Genomic DNA, 14,506 nt, shown 5'->3' with positions numbered 1-14,506 from the left:
CCGGAACCTGTGCTCTTACCCAACCCGGGACAGATACCTCTGGGTTAAAGAAAACGGCTATTATCACTTGGTTATTGCTGCCATAAATTCCCAGCTCATTATTCCGAAATTACCCGTGCGATTCTTTGCAGTCACGGTCGACTCCAGCAGATTTCCTAAATCTTTTCTTCCGCTACAACCCTATATTTGAAAAGCAGGTGGTATTTCTTGTTCCCTTGAATATATTACGCTCAGCTTCATAAAGATCACGAAGAGGCTGGAATTTCGTCAAATAGAACGAATTCTAAATAGAAATTGCCCTCGTCTTCGCAGAAAGCACTTATTTAGAAAGAAGAAGCAGTAGCCGTTCAATATACTAGATTCCTGTCCAACTAGACAGACGAGGGAAGGTGAGTGAAAACAAGCGAACTAGTTCAGCATACCATTGAGTGGAAGCAAGCAGCCGCGAGTTATCATGGGAATAAAAGTGGATGAGCGGAGACTCTGCCAAGCCGTGGAGCCAACACGGGCACAGTCAGCAAGAGAACTTTTATGGGGAGGTATACGCTTACGTGTGGTGAAACCAGCGAGAGCTAAAAGGTCAGGGCAATAAATAACTCGGGATGTCGGTATACCTAGAAACTGGAGACATTATGCCAATCTTGGCTTGCGAACCGTACGAATGTGGTCTAGTTTTACCTACTGTTGCATAAATCTGAAAGCGGCCGACTACCTGCCGTCCTCTCTAGAAATCTTGCTTTCTACCCGAACCTTTTGGTCACGCGGGAAAATCCTTGAGCCTATTTTCGACAACCGCCTCACGTATTATCTCCTCTCCGACTATACGAATGTAACATTTCTCTTATTTCTTTCTTTTTCTTCTCTTTTTGTCACTCCGAGATAGGAAGATTCTTTGCTTCGAAGTAACGTTCATTGTACAATTTTAGAAATAAAGGTAACGAGCAGGGTAATTCGCATGCAAATGCAAGATTCAACATGGTTGCTTCTCGATTTTTACTACTCTACTGGCCTTCCTAATCCTTTAAATTTATAGACCAGGTAACGTTCTCGAATGATTCTACTGGACAGTATTTACCGTGAAAACTTCTTTCACTAAATTCGATTATTATTCTCATTCAGCTAAAACTATTTCGTGTATTTCAAGAGACTTCAAATTCTCGATATAGCACATCGCGTATTATAGTAATATGAGTAATATCATATCCATCAGAGACATCAGTGAATTTGTATATACTTTTGCACGGTTTTAACGCACGCAACAGACATTTTGAGCATCTACATTGAAAGTCCATCTTACCGAATTGACTTCTCATCCACGGGTAGAGCGGACTTGGTAGGTTGGCAGTGGCCGCACCTTGAGGAGCGGCCTGCTGTTGCTGACTAAGCGGCGACGTGACCACCCCTTGGTGTTGCTGAGGTTGCTGTTGTTGTTGCGGATGCATGCCAGGCTGAGATTGTTGCGACGCCGCCTGCGTTTGTTGTTGCTGTTGGTACATCATGTGCTGCTGCTGCGCCTGAAGATGTTGATGCTGCTGCTGCTGCTGTTGATGTTGTGACTGTTGCGGCTGCATGTGAGGATGTTGCGAATGCATTTGGTGGTGCATCTGCGACTCGACCAATGGCGGGCTGTCCGGTCCATCGAGTACGCTACCCTGATGATCGACCGCGGCCGCTTGAAGCTTGCAACTCGCATAGACAATAGGAGTGGACGGATGTCCGTTCGGGGTCGGTGTGTGTCCCATGTGGCCCATACCGGGGCTCGGGGACGTCGACCTGTAACCACCCAACCCGTCCATGCTGCCGTGCTCCTGTTGATGCTGATAATAGGTCGCGTTCCGCATGTCCATCCGATTGTACGGAGGAAACCTCGGATAAGGCATATCTTGCTGGCTACCAGCGGCCCCATAGTGATGGCCAGGCACTCCCTGACGTAGGAGACTAGGATCGCATGGATCCCCGGTTTGCTGAGATGGCTGCTGTACCGACTGCGTTTGCTGGGGCACCTGGACGGCGGCACCGTAGTGCTGCTGATGCTGATGCGGGTGTTCCACCCCGCCATTACGCAGGTCCGGGATGTACGAATTCGCGAAGTACGAACTCATGCTACTGTCCCACCTGGCCCACCTTCTAATGCCACCTCGGTCTTTTTTTTTCACTTACGTGTCCTCACACTTCTTCGTTTCTTAGTCTTTGATCGTTAGGCAGGCTTTTCTATTTATTCTCCACCTACTGCTACTCCTCTCCTCTCCTACTTTCTTCCTTTTCCTCTTCGTACTGGCAAACTATATGTTCCTTTTTGTCTTCACTTTTAATAGTTGGATTTCTTTTCTTCCTTTCTTCTTCTTCTTCTTCTTCTTCTTTCTTTGTACTCGAATACCTGCGTACGGACACACTGGCACACGTCCTTACATATACATGAATAAATTTCTATTATTTATACATATAGTATCACCTCCCTCCGGCGCGATTCCTCCCTCCTCACACTCACTCTCGGACAACACGCGCGCGCGCAACACTCTTTGTATCACACCAACATCACCGTGAATCACTTAGCGTATCATCAAATTATGTATACTCTTTAATACTCTTGTCCCGTTCCTTTGCCCGTTTATCACACTCGACTCATCGATATAGAAAGAAAAACTAGAAACTGGAGCACTACAGAACCGTGAGTTATCAAGCTGCGGGGATAATTTAGGGGGCAGGTTTAAAACTTGTACACGAGGGGGGGGGGGATAAGATGGTAATCAGAGTTCTTCTTCGGTGTGGTACCTTCGTTCAAAACGCCAAGCCGCTCCAGACACGTTCCGTTCCTCTGTCCACCCTGCTAACGAAGTTATGCCACACCTGTAACACGAACAAGATAATTCAATTGATTTTTACGTACATCATTTTAAAATATTCTAACATATAAATAAAAAAACAGAATTTCGTTTCATTGCCGTATTTTATTACTTTGAGTTTATTTCTATCGAAGAGAAGTACAGATAGAGATAGATTGGAATTTCGTTGGAGTTTCAAAGTACCGTGTTTTATACGAGCTCGTCCATTAGAACAGTGGCCGAAGCCGGCAAAAGCTCCGTTTGCTGATCTTTCGACGAACTGAACGAACAGAAGTGAGTTTTGCTCTAAATGACAGAAGGCGAGTTACACACGTGCTCGTCACGGTGACGGCCATCGCCCAGACGCCAAACTCGCTTGTCCCTTCTGTGTGGGCGGGCTAAACGATCGTTAAATTTGGAAAATTCCCGTCCATTAAGCAACACGACTACTGAACGCCTCGTCGAGATTCTCCCCAAGTCTACTAATTTTTTTGTTGCACTGCTTGCCGACATGAATTCCACGCAACTCGTTAGTTACTACGTAACTAGAATCGCGGCGTTGCCTTTCTTTTTAAGAACTTCGGCCAAAACAAAGTTCCGGATAACGAGAATTATATTTCCGATACAGTGAAATTGATTTTATTAAAGAGATCGTTTCTATACAAGAACAGTAACGGGCAGTCATTACGCATAGCAATAACGTTCGTTTAATTAATAATAGATTCAACGATAGATTGAAAAGTCGCGACAATACCGGTAATCTCAATAATTTCGAAACATCGACGATCCGTCGGTCCTTTATCGGCTGGATCTTCAATCTTCCGGACCGATCTTCCGATCAGGCCCGGAAACCTTCTATACCGACCGTGCGTCATTTCACCGGTATCGTCCTGAAGTTAGTTTTTAACTCAGTGCTTCCACCTGAATATCACGCGTCTGTGTACCTACTGCCTCATACCACTTGACGCGACTGAAATGTCTGATAAATAACAAAGAAACCTACTTCCTTCGTGCAATGACTACACTCTGCACATAATCAAAGCTATTCGCCTGAAGTATGCAAATAAAGTCTCTAAACGTCTACTTCGAATGCTTTCTATCAATTCAGTCGTGGCATTAAGCTATGTTTACAGTGAATGAGTATTCGAATAATAAACTGACGTTCTGAATTCAATGCGTACATCAAAACGAGTAAATATGTATATAGATTCTTACAAGTATGCAAAAATGCACGTAACATTGCGAGATATCCAAGATATACTATACTAATATACCTATTATGATATTTAGCGGATAAAATGAATCTCTTCCTAGATCTTGTTAGATAGAAATGGAAATTTCCGTAAATGCTGGCAATCTACTTATAAACGCGTGCATTGCGGCTTTCGGGTACTTCATACAGCAGAACGCCAGTTGGTCCGAATGCACATCTACTATACTAACTATAGCCTTAAACAATTAAACAGACAATTCCTAGAACCAGTTTCTATAAACGAACAAACACCAGCCATTTACAGAACAAATTGGTTGGAAGAGTGAGAGGAGCGAACGATCGCAGATTCCGCAAGTAATAAAAAAGGAAAAAAAGGGCTGCGATTCCAGACGAGAGAATAGAATGCACGGTGCGACGGCATTGTGGGCAGCACGGTGGTCGTATTGGTAATGGTAGAGAGCACGCGGGCATGGGAGACGGGGACGGATGTACAAGGGGATCGAAAGGTGGGGGGAAGGATAAGGGCAAGGGGAGGGGTGGCAGGTTGAAGGGCTACGGGTGGAGGTGGGGCCCTTGGGAGTTTGCTGTACACGGGAATGGGTCGGACGCGGGACGATCGCGATTAACATTCCGGCCGCTAGCTCGCTGTTCGCGCGGCGCTTTCATTAATTCCAGCGTATTGATTCCTCGGATTGATGAATGGCCGCCGATAGCGATTCCATGCGCTCCGTACTCGGCTGGCCGCGCTCCCCGCACCGCTGCCCGCCTCGATCGCGTATAAATTCTACCTCTCGCAGGATTTTAACTCAATTCCCGCTTTACGGGCTCGCCCTTACGTATTCTTTCCCCTCCACGGAACAGCAACATTGTCCTTCTGCCGCGCGAGTTATTTTTGTTTCTCGTTTCTCTACCTCGCCAACCTCTTTTCCAGCGATCGAGGTTTACGGCTCGTTTCCATTGGAACCACGCGACGCGTAACACTTTGCTTCCGTCTGCTATCCTCTTTCTCTTTTTCCCTTTTCTCGTTCTCTTTTCTTTTCTTTTTTCTTTTTTTTTTTTTTTTTTTTTTTTGTCTTTTTCCCCTCTTTTGAAGAGATTCGTTCGAACGCAGCTTAGCACAGAGCTTCCTACTTTGGCGCGATTAAACGCGATCGCTGTTACGCCAGCCGTGTAATAAACCGTTTGAAATGGAAAACGTCACGCCTGGGTATTATCGGAAACGTTCGCATTGTCTTGCCGTGAAAACGTTTTTGCTATTCTCTCGTCGGAAAGTGGCGTTTAATTACGTAGAGGCAACTCGTATTTAACGGAAAGCCGCTTCCTGAACGGTGGAAATGACTGGAAAAATGGCAGATAAATTCTTCCGCGTGACTATCGATGTCGAAATCTGCTTCGACGCCGTAACTTTTTCAAGGACACGAATTCAGGTCATCGAGCTTTATTCGGTGGTGACACCGACCGGAAAGGGCATAAACTAGCTAGCCATTTAAAGCTCTAAGAAGTTCATATTATTGCCGGCAGATGGCGATGGCGATAGCCAGAAAGAGTGGAAAAAACGGGGTGGAGCGTGTCTGACAGCTGGGTGGGTTCGGGTCCAAGGTGATTGAAAACAGGGTGGAGCGTCACGTGACGCCATAGTTGGATATGGAAGTGACGTCAGGCAGCTATGATGGCCTCTAGTTAACAAAATGGCTCCTCGCTGGGGAATTTCTTTGTCCCTCGCAGTTGTTTACTAGTCGTTGTTATCAAGCTGTAAAAGGAAGTTGTCATTCTATTAGCTCGAACAACGATTCTTCCAAAAGCCATCGAGCACATAAACTCGTTTGATTCTTTTCAAGTAATTATTCGAATACAGCATGAAAATCAAATGCAACTATTAACAAGTTCCTTTTTTTCAATCCTACTTTCATATGTACAACCTATGAATATTGAAATGTAGTCTTTCACAAGCTGCACGGTTTACACGAGACATTTTGCTATTGATCCGTTTGAATAAAATAACCACTTGTCCGCGTCAGCGACACGTTTCAATCGCAAAACGTTTAAATAAAATCGGATAACGTATCTATCTATGGCGTACCAATTGCGGTGAAATCTCACTCGACCGATCTTCGATTCAAATAGAAAAATTCCTGCCACCGTTTCGCTTGCCACGCTACCTATGTAATCTTATTAAATTAGCAAAACGCCTGCATCTTCTTTATGTTCAACATCGGCATATCCGTTTCCTCTGACTTACAACAGGAAGCCATAAAACGTAAAGCAGAATGAAGAAAGAAAGAAAGAAAGGAAAAAATGAAGCAGAAACGCCTGCCTGCTGCTATTTCACAAATAAAACGTTCTCGTTGAAACACGATACCACCAGCCATCCGAGCGATAAACTGACGAATGCTAATCGAGCGGTGAAATAGTCGCGCGATGACCCATGAAAGTTTCACGCGGTCGTTCAAACAGCGTTGTTCGAATAAACGACGAAATATCGCGGCCAGCTGGAAGATTCAGTGGTCACCATAAACGGTGGCAGGATTTGACAGTTATGGGACTCGTAGCTCGTGCCAGTCGTTCGCACGCCGCGAAACAGTCGTAAACTAAACGAGGTCGTAAAACGGTGACCCTCGAACCAGACCAGGCCGCCTCTTCATTCTCCATCCATCCAGGAGAAAAAAAAACAGCGAACATAAAATTACGACCTTGAGAGCGCATTCCAGTTCCGGCCGCGTCGATCGGATCCCTGCGACCACCGCGTTTCCCGCTGCTCTCGTGGCGGCTTTTTTCCCAACTTCCGCTGCGCCCGATCCAGCTATTGATAAACGCTTTGCACGTGGAATAGCTGGAAAGTTCGTTTCGTTGAATATATTTACGACAGACTGATGAATGTTCCGAAAAATATTCGATAATTCGAGGCTCGGTTGGAATTTTTGAAATTTTGATACATAGGTGTGAAACTATCTAAACGGTGGTGTTAGAAATGTTTAAGTCTCCATGAATATGCGTAGCAGCGTGCATTAATTTCTCTGGCAAGTTTTATTTTTTTTTTTTCCTTTTTTACTTTTAACTTTGTAAGATCGAGCACTTCCTCGATCTTATTTTATTCCAAATTTTAAAGCGATTATGTACACGTATGTGTGCTAATGTATTTGAGCTTTTCTATCCAAAGTTTCCCGAAATGAGAGATTTTATCGGTCATTTTATCGGACAATTTATCGGACATTTTTTCTTCGAGTTCTGATACCGGAAAAGAGGATGAAAGATATTACACGATAAACTTATCTATCTACAATTTTTATATCCCCACATAGTATTTCAGCATAATTGAAACCGCGCGTCTGACTTTTTTACTTTAATTATAGATTGATCTTTTTTTTTTTTTTTTTTATATGACGTAATTTAACACAGAAGAAACAAGTTGCAACAGATAAAGATCGGACAAAATTTACAAATATCGGTACGCGAAATCGTTGAGGTTGATGAATATTTACATCGATCGTGCAGTGTGGAAACAGACGTAGCAGCGCAATTAAAGTCTCATAGGGAACACTAATTGCATGTCATTAATTTACGAACCGCGTTAGTAATAAGCAAATGCTTAGCGAAGTCTGGTTACGAAGTTACGCGACGAGAACGAAAGAAATCCTTCGCGTTTTCGAACCCACCAACCAGTTCGAATAAAATAATTATGCTACCTTTTTTCTAACAAACGTATCTGTTACATAGTAAATTGTCTGAGCGTGCCCTTATCTCGGTTCGAAATCTGCATCACTTCCATCCTCCTGAATATGTGTAGTCATCGAGTCGAGAAAGCCGACGATAAACGTTCATTGGCGTAGTAAAACGCGCTCTTGTCGATCTTATTTCGCGTAAAACAAAAAGTAGAAGATTCAGCAGATGCTGAGTTTATTGAAAATTGTAATGCAAGCTTCGTGTAACAGTTATTTTAATGTTTCGCCAAATTTTGTTTCTTACAGCCTCTTTTCACAAATGGGGTGACCTTCTGCTTATTATTTTTTATTCTACGTATTTAATCGGAAATTAACGAAGCGCATTGGCAACTAAGTGATTGCGGCTTTTGTCATTGCCACACCTAATGACAAAATCCGCAATCACCTAGTTGCCAGCCCAATAGTACGACTATTTCTCCAACGCCCTCTTTATTTGTCCGTTTCAGAACGATAGAAAGAAACAGTTATGAAAATAAGTTGCAAGAGCAAATGGAAGAAGCTGTCGATTCGAAAACTACAGCGTGTATCGACAAAAGGAGGCGATTTCTCGTGCGAAGGTCGAAAATGTATCGTATTGGGTTGGTAACTAAGTGATTGCAGATTTTGTCATTACCAACTAATGACAAACTTAGTTGCCAACCCAATATATACAGTTCATTCTGTATGGTTGGAGACGAATCGTCGAGAACTGAGATTAGATGGAACAAGATAGCTATAACTGGGTAGTGTTGCAATCGCTACATCTCTTGATTCTCGCGATGCTTTGCCACCTCGATTCGACCCATGAATCTGCAAAACCCAATGCACACGAAATGTAAATAGAACGGAATGCAATGGACTGATATTATCGGCGAGAGCGTCTCGCGCGTGGTAAACACCGACGGGATCTTTCTCGGAATGTGATCTTGAATCGGGCTAACCACGATCTTCGGCGTTAGTTTAGTATATTTCGCAACTGAAATGTGATATCGCTCGAACTGTTGCTCGAAGAATCGAACATATTCATATATACGTATACCCGCCATATTTTTCTTTATTTCAAACGTAAACTGTCGAATGAAAAGTATAGAAAAGTGAAAAGAAAGTTTTGGTCTTGCTGCTTCATCGATTTATAATTTTTATAAATTCAAATCACACACAGATATGTTTATATTTTCTAAACAATTATTCCGACATTTTTCCAAACGTATACAGGAATAAAAAGCGAATGAACTTATTGTTGTTGAATCCAGACGAATTTCTTTTCATCCCGTAGAAAAATCCCCGACAAGAAAAACCTTGCACGAAGAGTAACGGACAGCGTCAAAGTATAGTCGAGGGAAATCAACGAAGAATACCGTTACGCACGGTGGAAGGTGTCCAGCTGGCGGAAGGTCGAGTAGGCATTGAAGGGTGGCCGCGATCAAGGTTTCTCGAGCGCACCGCTGCTCCATCGAAAAGGATCGCGGTTCTATTCGTGTGTGAGATCGTTTACGCGAACACACAGCCGGACCGGTGAACGGAGAACCAACACGCCAGCGGATCAGCCAAATGCTAACATGCATATGCGATTAGCATAATCGAGTCGGCCTGCAGGAAACCAGTTTGCAAGGCCGCTCAAAAGCCGGCCGCCCAATAGCTTATGTCGCTCTCCACGCACGCCGCATCCGTAATTCCATTTCCCCTACCGAGTTCGCATCGTCTCGCGTCAGCTGACCGCGAGGAACGGACCTGACCGCTCGTTCCCGTCCCGCGCTTCCACCGATTGCAAAATCCATCCTGGCGAACGTGTTTCACCAGGAATCCGATAACATTTAGTATCGCAGCAGGCAGGTTCTTTCAACTACGATAAAGGTCGCTGCGGATACCTTAAAGCGATTAGTAGCGGAGCTACAGTGGCTACGATCATGTACAACATTGTATTTCTTATAGCTTTGATGTATCAGGAAAAGTTTCTTTCGTTTTATAAGAAAATAATGGATGCACAACATTTTTCGTTTTATATCAAGATAAAGATCACAACGTTTGATAGGTTAGGTTTCATGTTTGTATAACGATGCGTAGCTGTAGAAGACGTGTCCGTAAAAGAAAGACACTTTTCGGACAACCTAATAGATAGTAATTAATAAAAAGGAATGCTCGAATGCGGGTACACCAATGGCAAATTCTGAGAAAAGTTGAAGTAGTAGCTAATATCCCAGTTGCGTGAGTAATATCGGGTAGTGTTTACGGATTTTGTCCAATAATTCTGCAGTCCCTGTCGTTCGTTTCGGTATAAGAAGCTGTAGATACTTGCGAATGTTTACAAACGAAGGAAGCACGTTAGGTGCGTGAAACTTGATACAGTGTAACTTAATCGCTCCCTGCCAAAATATGCTGCATGCGTTTCGGGCTCTTATTCGAGATCTTCGCACAATTCGATGCAAGTATATTGAATTTCGTACCGTTTAGCGGTGTTTACATATGGCAAGCAACATTGAGTGCTATGGGAATGAAACGCAAAAGTTAATAAAAAACGCTTCGTTGCGCGTGAATATTTTTTGCAGTCACTGTATATTTATATAGTTTCATTTGTTTGGATAAACAGCTTAGTGGTTAATTATGTATATGAACGCCTATCGATTGAATCTATTTATCTGTATATGAGCTACTATTACATGAAAAATAAAATTAACCAGTTTAACTTCTGAGTATCGGTATATCATGGCATATCGAAGTGCGCAGTAGCACTTTGTGTGGTGAATAAATGATATGCAATTTTCACGCCGGTCAATATGTTCAAGTATACTGACATACATGATTGCTTTTATGAAATATGCTATTTACAATCAATTTCGAAAAATCAACATATTAATTCGTTACGACATATGATATCAAAATCGTACCGATATTCCATAAATCCTCTGCAAAGCGTAAATTACCGATTCATGATAAATCGCGCTGAATAATATACAGCTATATAACAAAATCAAGTTCGGGCAGATAAAAACAGATTATTAAATTCTTCGTAAACATTTATCAATTTTTCAAACAGTGGAAAAACGGCAGGATCGTTGAAGAAAATTCGCCATCGTGAGTACCAAAATGCTGGTATATTTAGACGTATTTATAATAAACAGAGATACCGAGACACATATAGACTTCCGGGTAGCGTTGCTGGCTGAAGGGTGTGCCAAGAGGAAGAAGAGGGTCGAAACAGTAGACCATGAACGTCGTAGATAAATCCTACCAGTGTTTTGCTAGCCGACGATATGTATTACAACCTCGCGTACATTTTAACCTCCATTTTCTTTCTTTCTTTCTTCTTTTTTTCTCTCTTCTGTTAGTTTACAACTTACTTGGGTCGCATCGCGTCTGTTACCATCCTATCTTTTTCTATTTTTCTCTCGCTCGCCTCTCAATTCTGCATTCGAGATTATCAACGCTCGTATTTTTCAACGAGCTGTCCCGACCAAAGTTGTTTTTGTTTTCCGGTCGCGTAGATCGAAGGTAACCACGTGCTCGATAACGCTTTTTGTCCTCATAGATACACTCGTTTCAATGAAACCTTTATCGGCTACCAACGTGATTGATTTCCTTTTTTCTTTCCCGTTTTTTTTTTTTTCGCACCGCCCGATTTCGAATCTCGTTAACACATTCTGCACAACTTCCCGTCCATGTTGTATGTATCATTTTCAAACGAACAACGAAACAAAAAATCGCAGATCACGGGAATGTTGGCTCTTCCATTCTAACGCCAGTTTAGGGTTAAACGTCAAGATTTCGTTATGACGTATAATTTTTTAAGCTCAAACATCACATATAATCGACATACAATTTTTTAAGCTTCTTGAAGTTGATCAAGTCTCTATTAGCCAAACGAGAAATATTTTAACAGTGTGACGAGCAGTACTTTCAAAGTTTTCAAAAAGATAGAAAAAGGTATGTTTAACTAAGAATTTTAGTAGCATGGCACTGCTTTCCTATAAGAAATAGGTAGCCTAACTTATTGTCCTCTTTCTCGGTAGTCTTCCACTAAGTCTTTTATATAGTTACTACACTTTTATTTCTTATTTTTATTATTTTTATTTACTGATTGTTACTAATATACATGTAATCAATACACACGTGATACTTTACATAGAATATTTATACCGATGTGGAAAATTGTAGTTCATATTTTTACACATGTCAAATGAACGTAAACTCCTTTGTCGTTTACTGGAGACCATCGTCGCATTCGACGCGTTAAAAAACTTCCGTCGCCTGCGATGCCATTGAAACAATCGTTTTTCCGCTTTCGACGATTGAATATGAACGTGATGCAATCGACGAGCGGATTTCACACGAATATAATAAATGCAGAGGCAAAGTCTTTGCTTCGCCGATGACACATAACGTATGACGTTGTATCTCGTAAGCAGATGTGACTCGACGAAATATTTTAATATATATCAGCTCGTGAAACGTGTTGAAATTATCACGAACATGGACATGTTCTGGCGAAACTCGATACGATGAATAATGCGTCTCCTACGACCAATCGCTGTAATTTATTCGACGCGACGAACGACGAGTAGAAGCTTCGGAAAGTATCGGGCGATAAATAGACGGGATTTTCGGGCGTAATTTACTGGAATCATCTCGATTGGCCTCGTTAAATCGAAAGGCTATGGTAGAAACGCGACGAATAATCCTATTCGGAATCGTCCTAATTTCCTCGACCATTTTAATCGCCGAACATCATCCTTGAATTAAACGAGAACATGAGAAAGATAGCTAAACGCCAGACCGAGAAGAGATAGCGCGGTTGATAATCAGTTCGAGCATGGAAACAAAATTTTGTTTGCATAAATTCGAAAGTTTGATTAGCTGCAAAATTATTTAGCTACTTTTGACGCCTGACAGCTTCGCGTGACTCCTTTCGACTTACAAATATCAAGTGTTCTTACACGAAAAAGCTTTCTCACCGAAGCGAGAGATACCGATCGATAAGAAGATTACAGTTAAAACGAAAGCTAAAAAATATAACGAGTTTTTTTATGGAAACAATAACTTTTACACGCTCTTTACTTTCGACGATGAATTCGTGAAATGGCCGGGTGTGTCGACTCAGCCGTAACAGTAGAAACATCGAGATCTACGTTATATCGATTTCAATGGTCACAGGTCACCTTCGTTCGTAACGCAAAAACAGTAAACAGAGGGAAGAGAAATCGAGCAGAGAGAAAAGCAAAGGAGCAAGAGAGAATTCTCGAAGTAGATCGCTCGAATTTTGCGCGTCGTCCTCGCAACGGGGTGCCTAACGCACAGCGTTGCCATTTACTTCTTGTCACGTTGGTGGCAAAGCGTTGAAAAGCCTAGCAGAATCGCAACGAACCCAACTTTCACATTTTTTCGTGAAAACTTTTTTCTCTACGACCCATGAAATTTAGGGCAGTCAGCTTTCTCTTTTCGACCCCGGCACGTTTTGACTCGAGGGTCAATGGTTTCTTGAAAAATCAGGAGAAATTAAAGCTGCTTCGTTAAACTGTCTCGCGTGAACTAGTCAGTTTTATCTTGTCACGAGATAACCAACAGAATTGCAGCTGCGACATTTTTATTACAGTCGAAAGAAACGAGGTCGTTTAGCTGACAGTGAACTTTTAATATTCGGATTAGCATAGCTGCGCACGACATAGAAATTTATTTACACTTGTTGTTCCTCAAATTTTCTATTTCATTTCCTTAAAAGATACGTATATGCAACACTGTATTTCAGTAAGTAATTAAGCAATTAGCTAAACGACAAGTATATTTATCTTTGGTGAAAGTCATAATGAGTTTCAGTGCAATGATTTTCTTGCGGAACTTCCTGGAAAAATCGCTATTTATTATTAGCACTGGATAAAAAATAATTTTTCTGGGAAATTAAAAAGGTTCTGAAACGGCAAATAGGCTTGCAAATTGAATACTTATTTTTTAACATTTATATTATGGATACATTCAAAGATGAATTTAAAGGCAATTTTTAATTTTTATAACGATAATTTTTTCACACGACAGATCAAGATGTTTCGACATAAAAAGTACTAAATGACGCGCGTGACTTCGTTTGCGCGTGAAAGCCAAAACCGATAGGATCTCGAGCGCTGGCATTGCGTACACAAATAAAAAGCGGCGTTTCCTGAGAACGTTAAGTTTCACCTAGCTGACGAGGTTAAAAGTCGACGGCAAGATTCCACAAGATCTAGATTCCACTTTGTTAATAGCCGTGTCTGAGGAGGACACCGCGCGCTATCTCGCGGTCCATCAAGAAGCAATGAAAGTTTCCTGGATGAACTTTAAAAGTCGCAGGAAGATAGTCGGCGAATTAAGGGAATCTCTGGCAACATAAAGTCACGGGAACAGGAGCGACAATGAGGCACTGTCTTAAACCGTGAATAAACGGAGAATTAACACTAAAACTACCATACCAGTCAAATCGACCGGTTCTACAATTTTATTTTAAAATTTCTACTTTGCGTTATATTTTTTTCCGCAATGATGTAACGACTTTCACAACGATAATTAAAAGAATAATATAATGAGTTTTATTTTCTTTTTTATGTATTCAAACTGGAAATAATTTTGTATCAAGGCTGCTCATACCAATATCAGTTAAAATGAATGATATTTGTCAAAGTGTAAAAGGGTCCTGCAATTTGTTTATCGAACCTCAATTAACCAGTTTCCTCGTTTGTACAACTTGCCACACGTTTTTTAAATTTTTACAGCGTATCATTCGCTATGACGATATCAGTTATCAGGAAGAT

General features: G+C 41.8%; 1 protein-coding gene across 9 annotated transcripts in view; it reads right to left on the bottom strand.

Annotated features, from left to right (window-relative positions):
* LOC126926627 (homeotic protein antennapedia-like) overlaps window positions 1-14,506 on the bottom strand; it is a 155,317-nt gene that overhangs the window by 15,057 nt on the left and 125,754 nt on the right. For all 9 annotated transcript variants that reach the window (XM_050743039.1, XM_050743044.1, XM_050743035.1 and 6 more), the window contains one exon: window positions 1,298-2,847. In XM_050743039.1, the coding sequence (XP_050598996.1) occupies window positions 1,298-2,102 (805 nt within the window). In that variant the 5' untranslated portion in view covers window positions 2,103-2,847. The remainder of the gene's footprint in view (window positions 1-1,297; window positions 2,848-14,506) is intronic.

This window comes from Bombus affinis, chromosome 18 (assembly GCF_024516045.1).
Source record: "Bombus affinis isolate iyBomAffi1 chromosome 18, iyBomAffi1.2, whole genome shotgun sequence".
Lineage (NCBI taxonomy): Eukaryota > Metazoa > Arthropoda > Insecta > Hymenoptera > Apidae > Bombus > Bombus affinis.
This window is presented reverse-complemented; position numbering and strand designations above follow the sequence as displayed.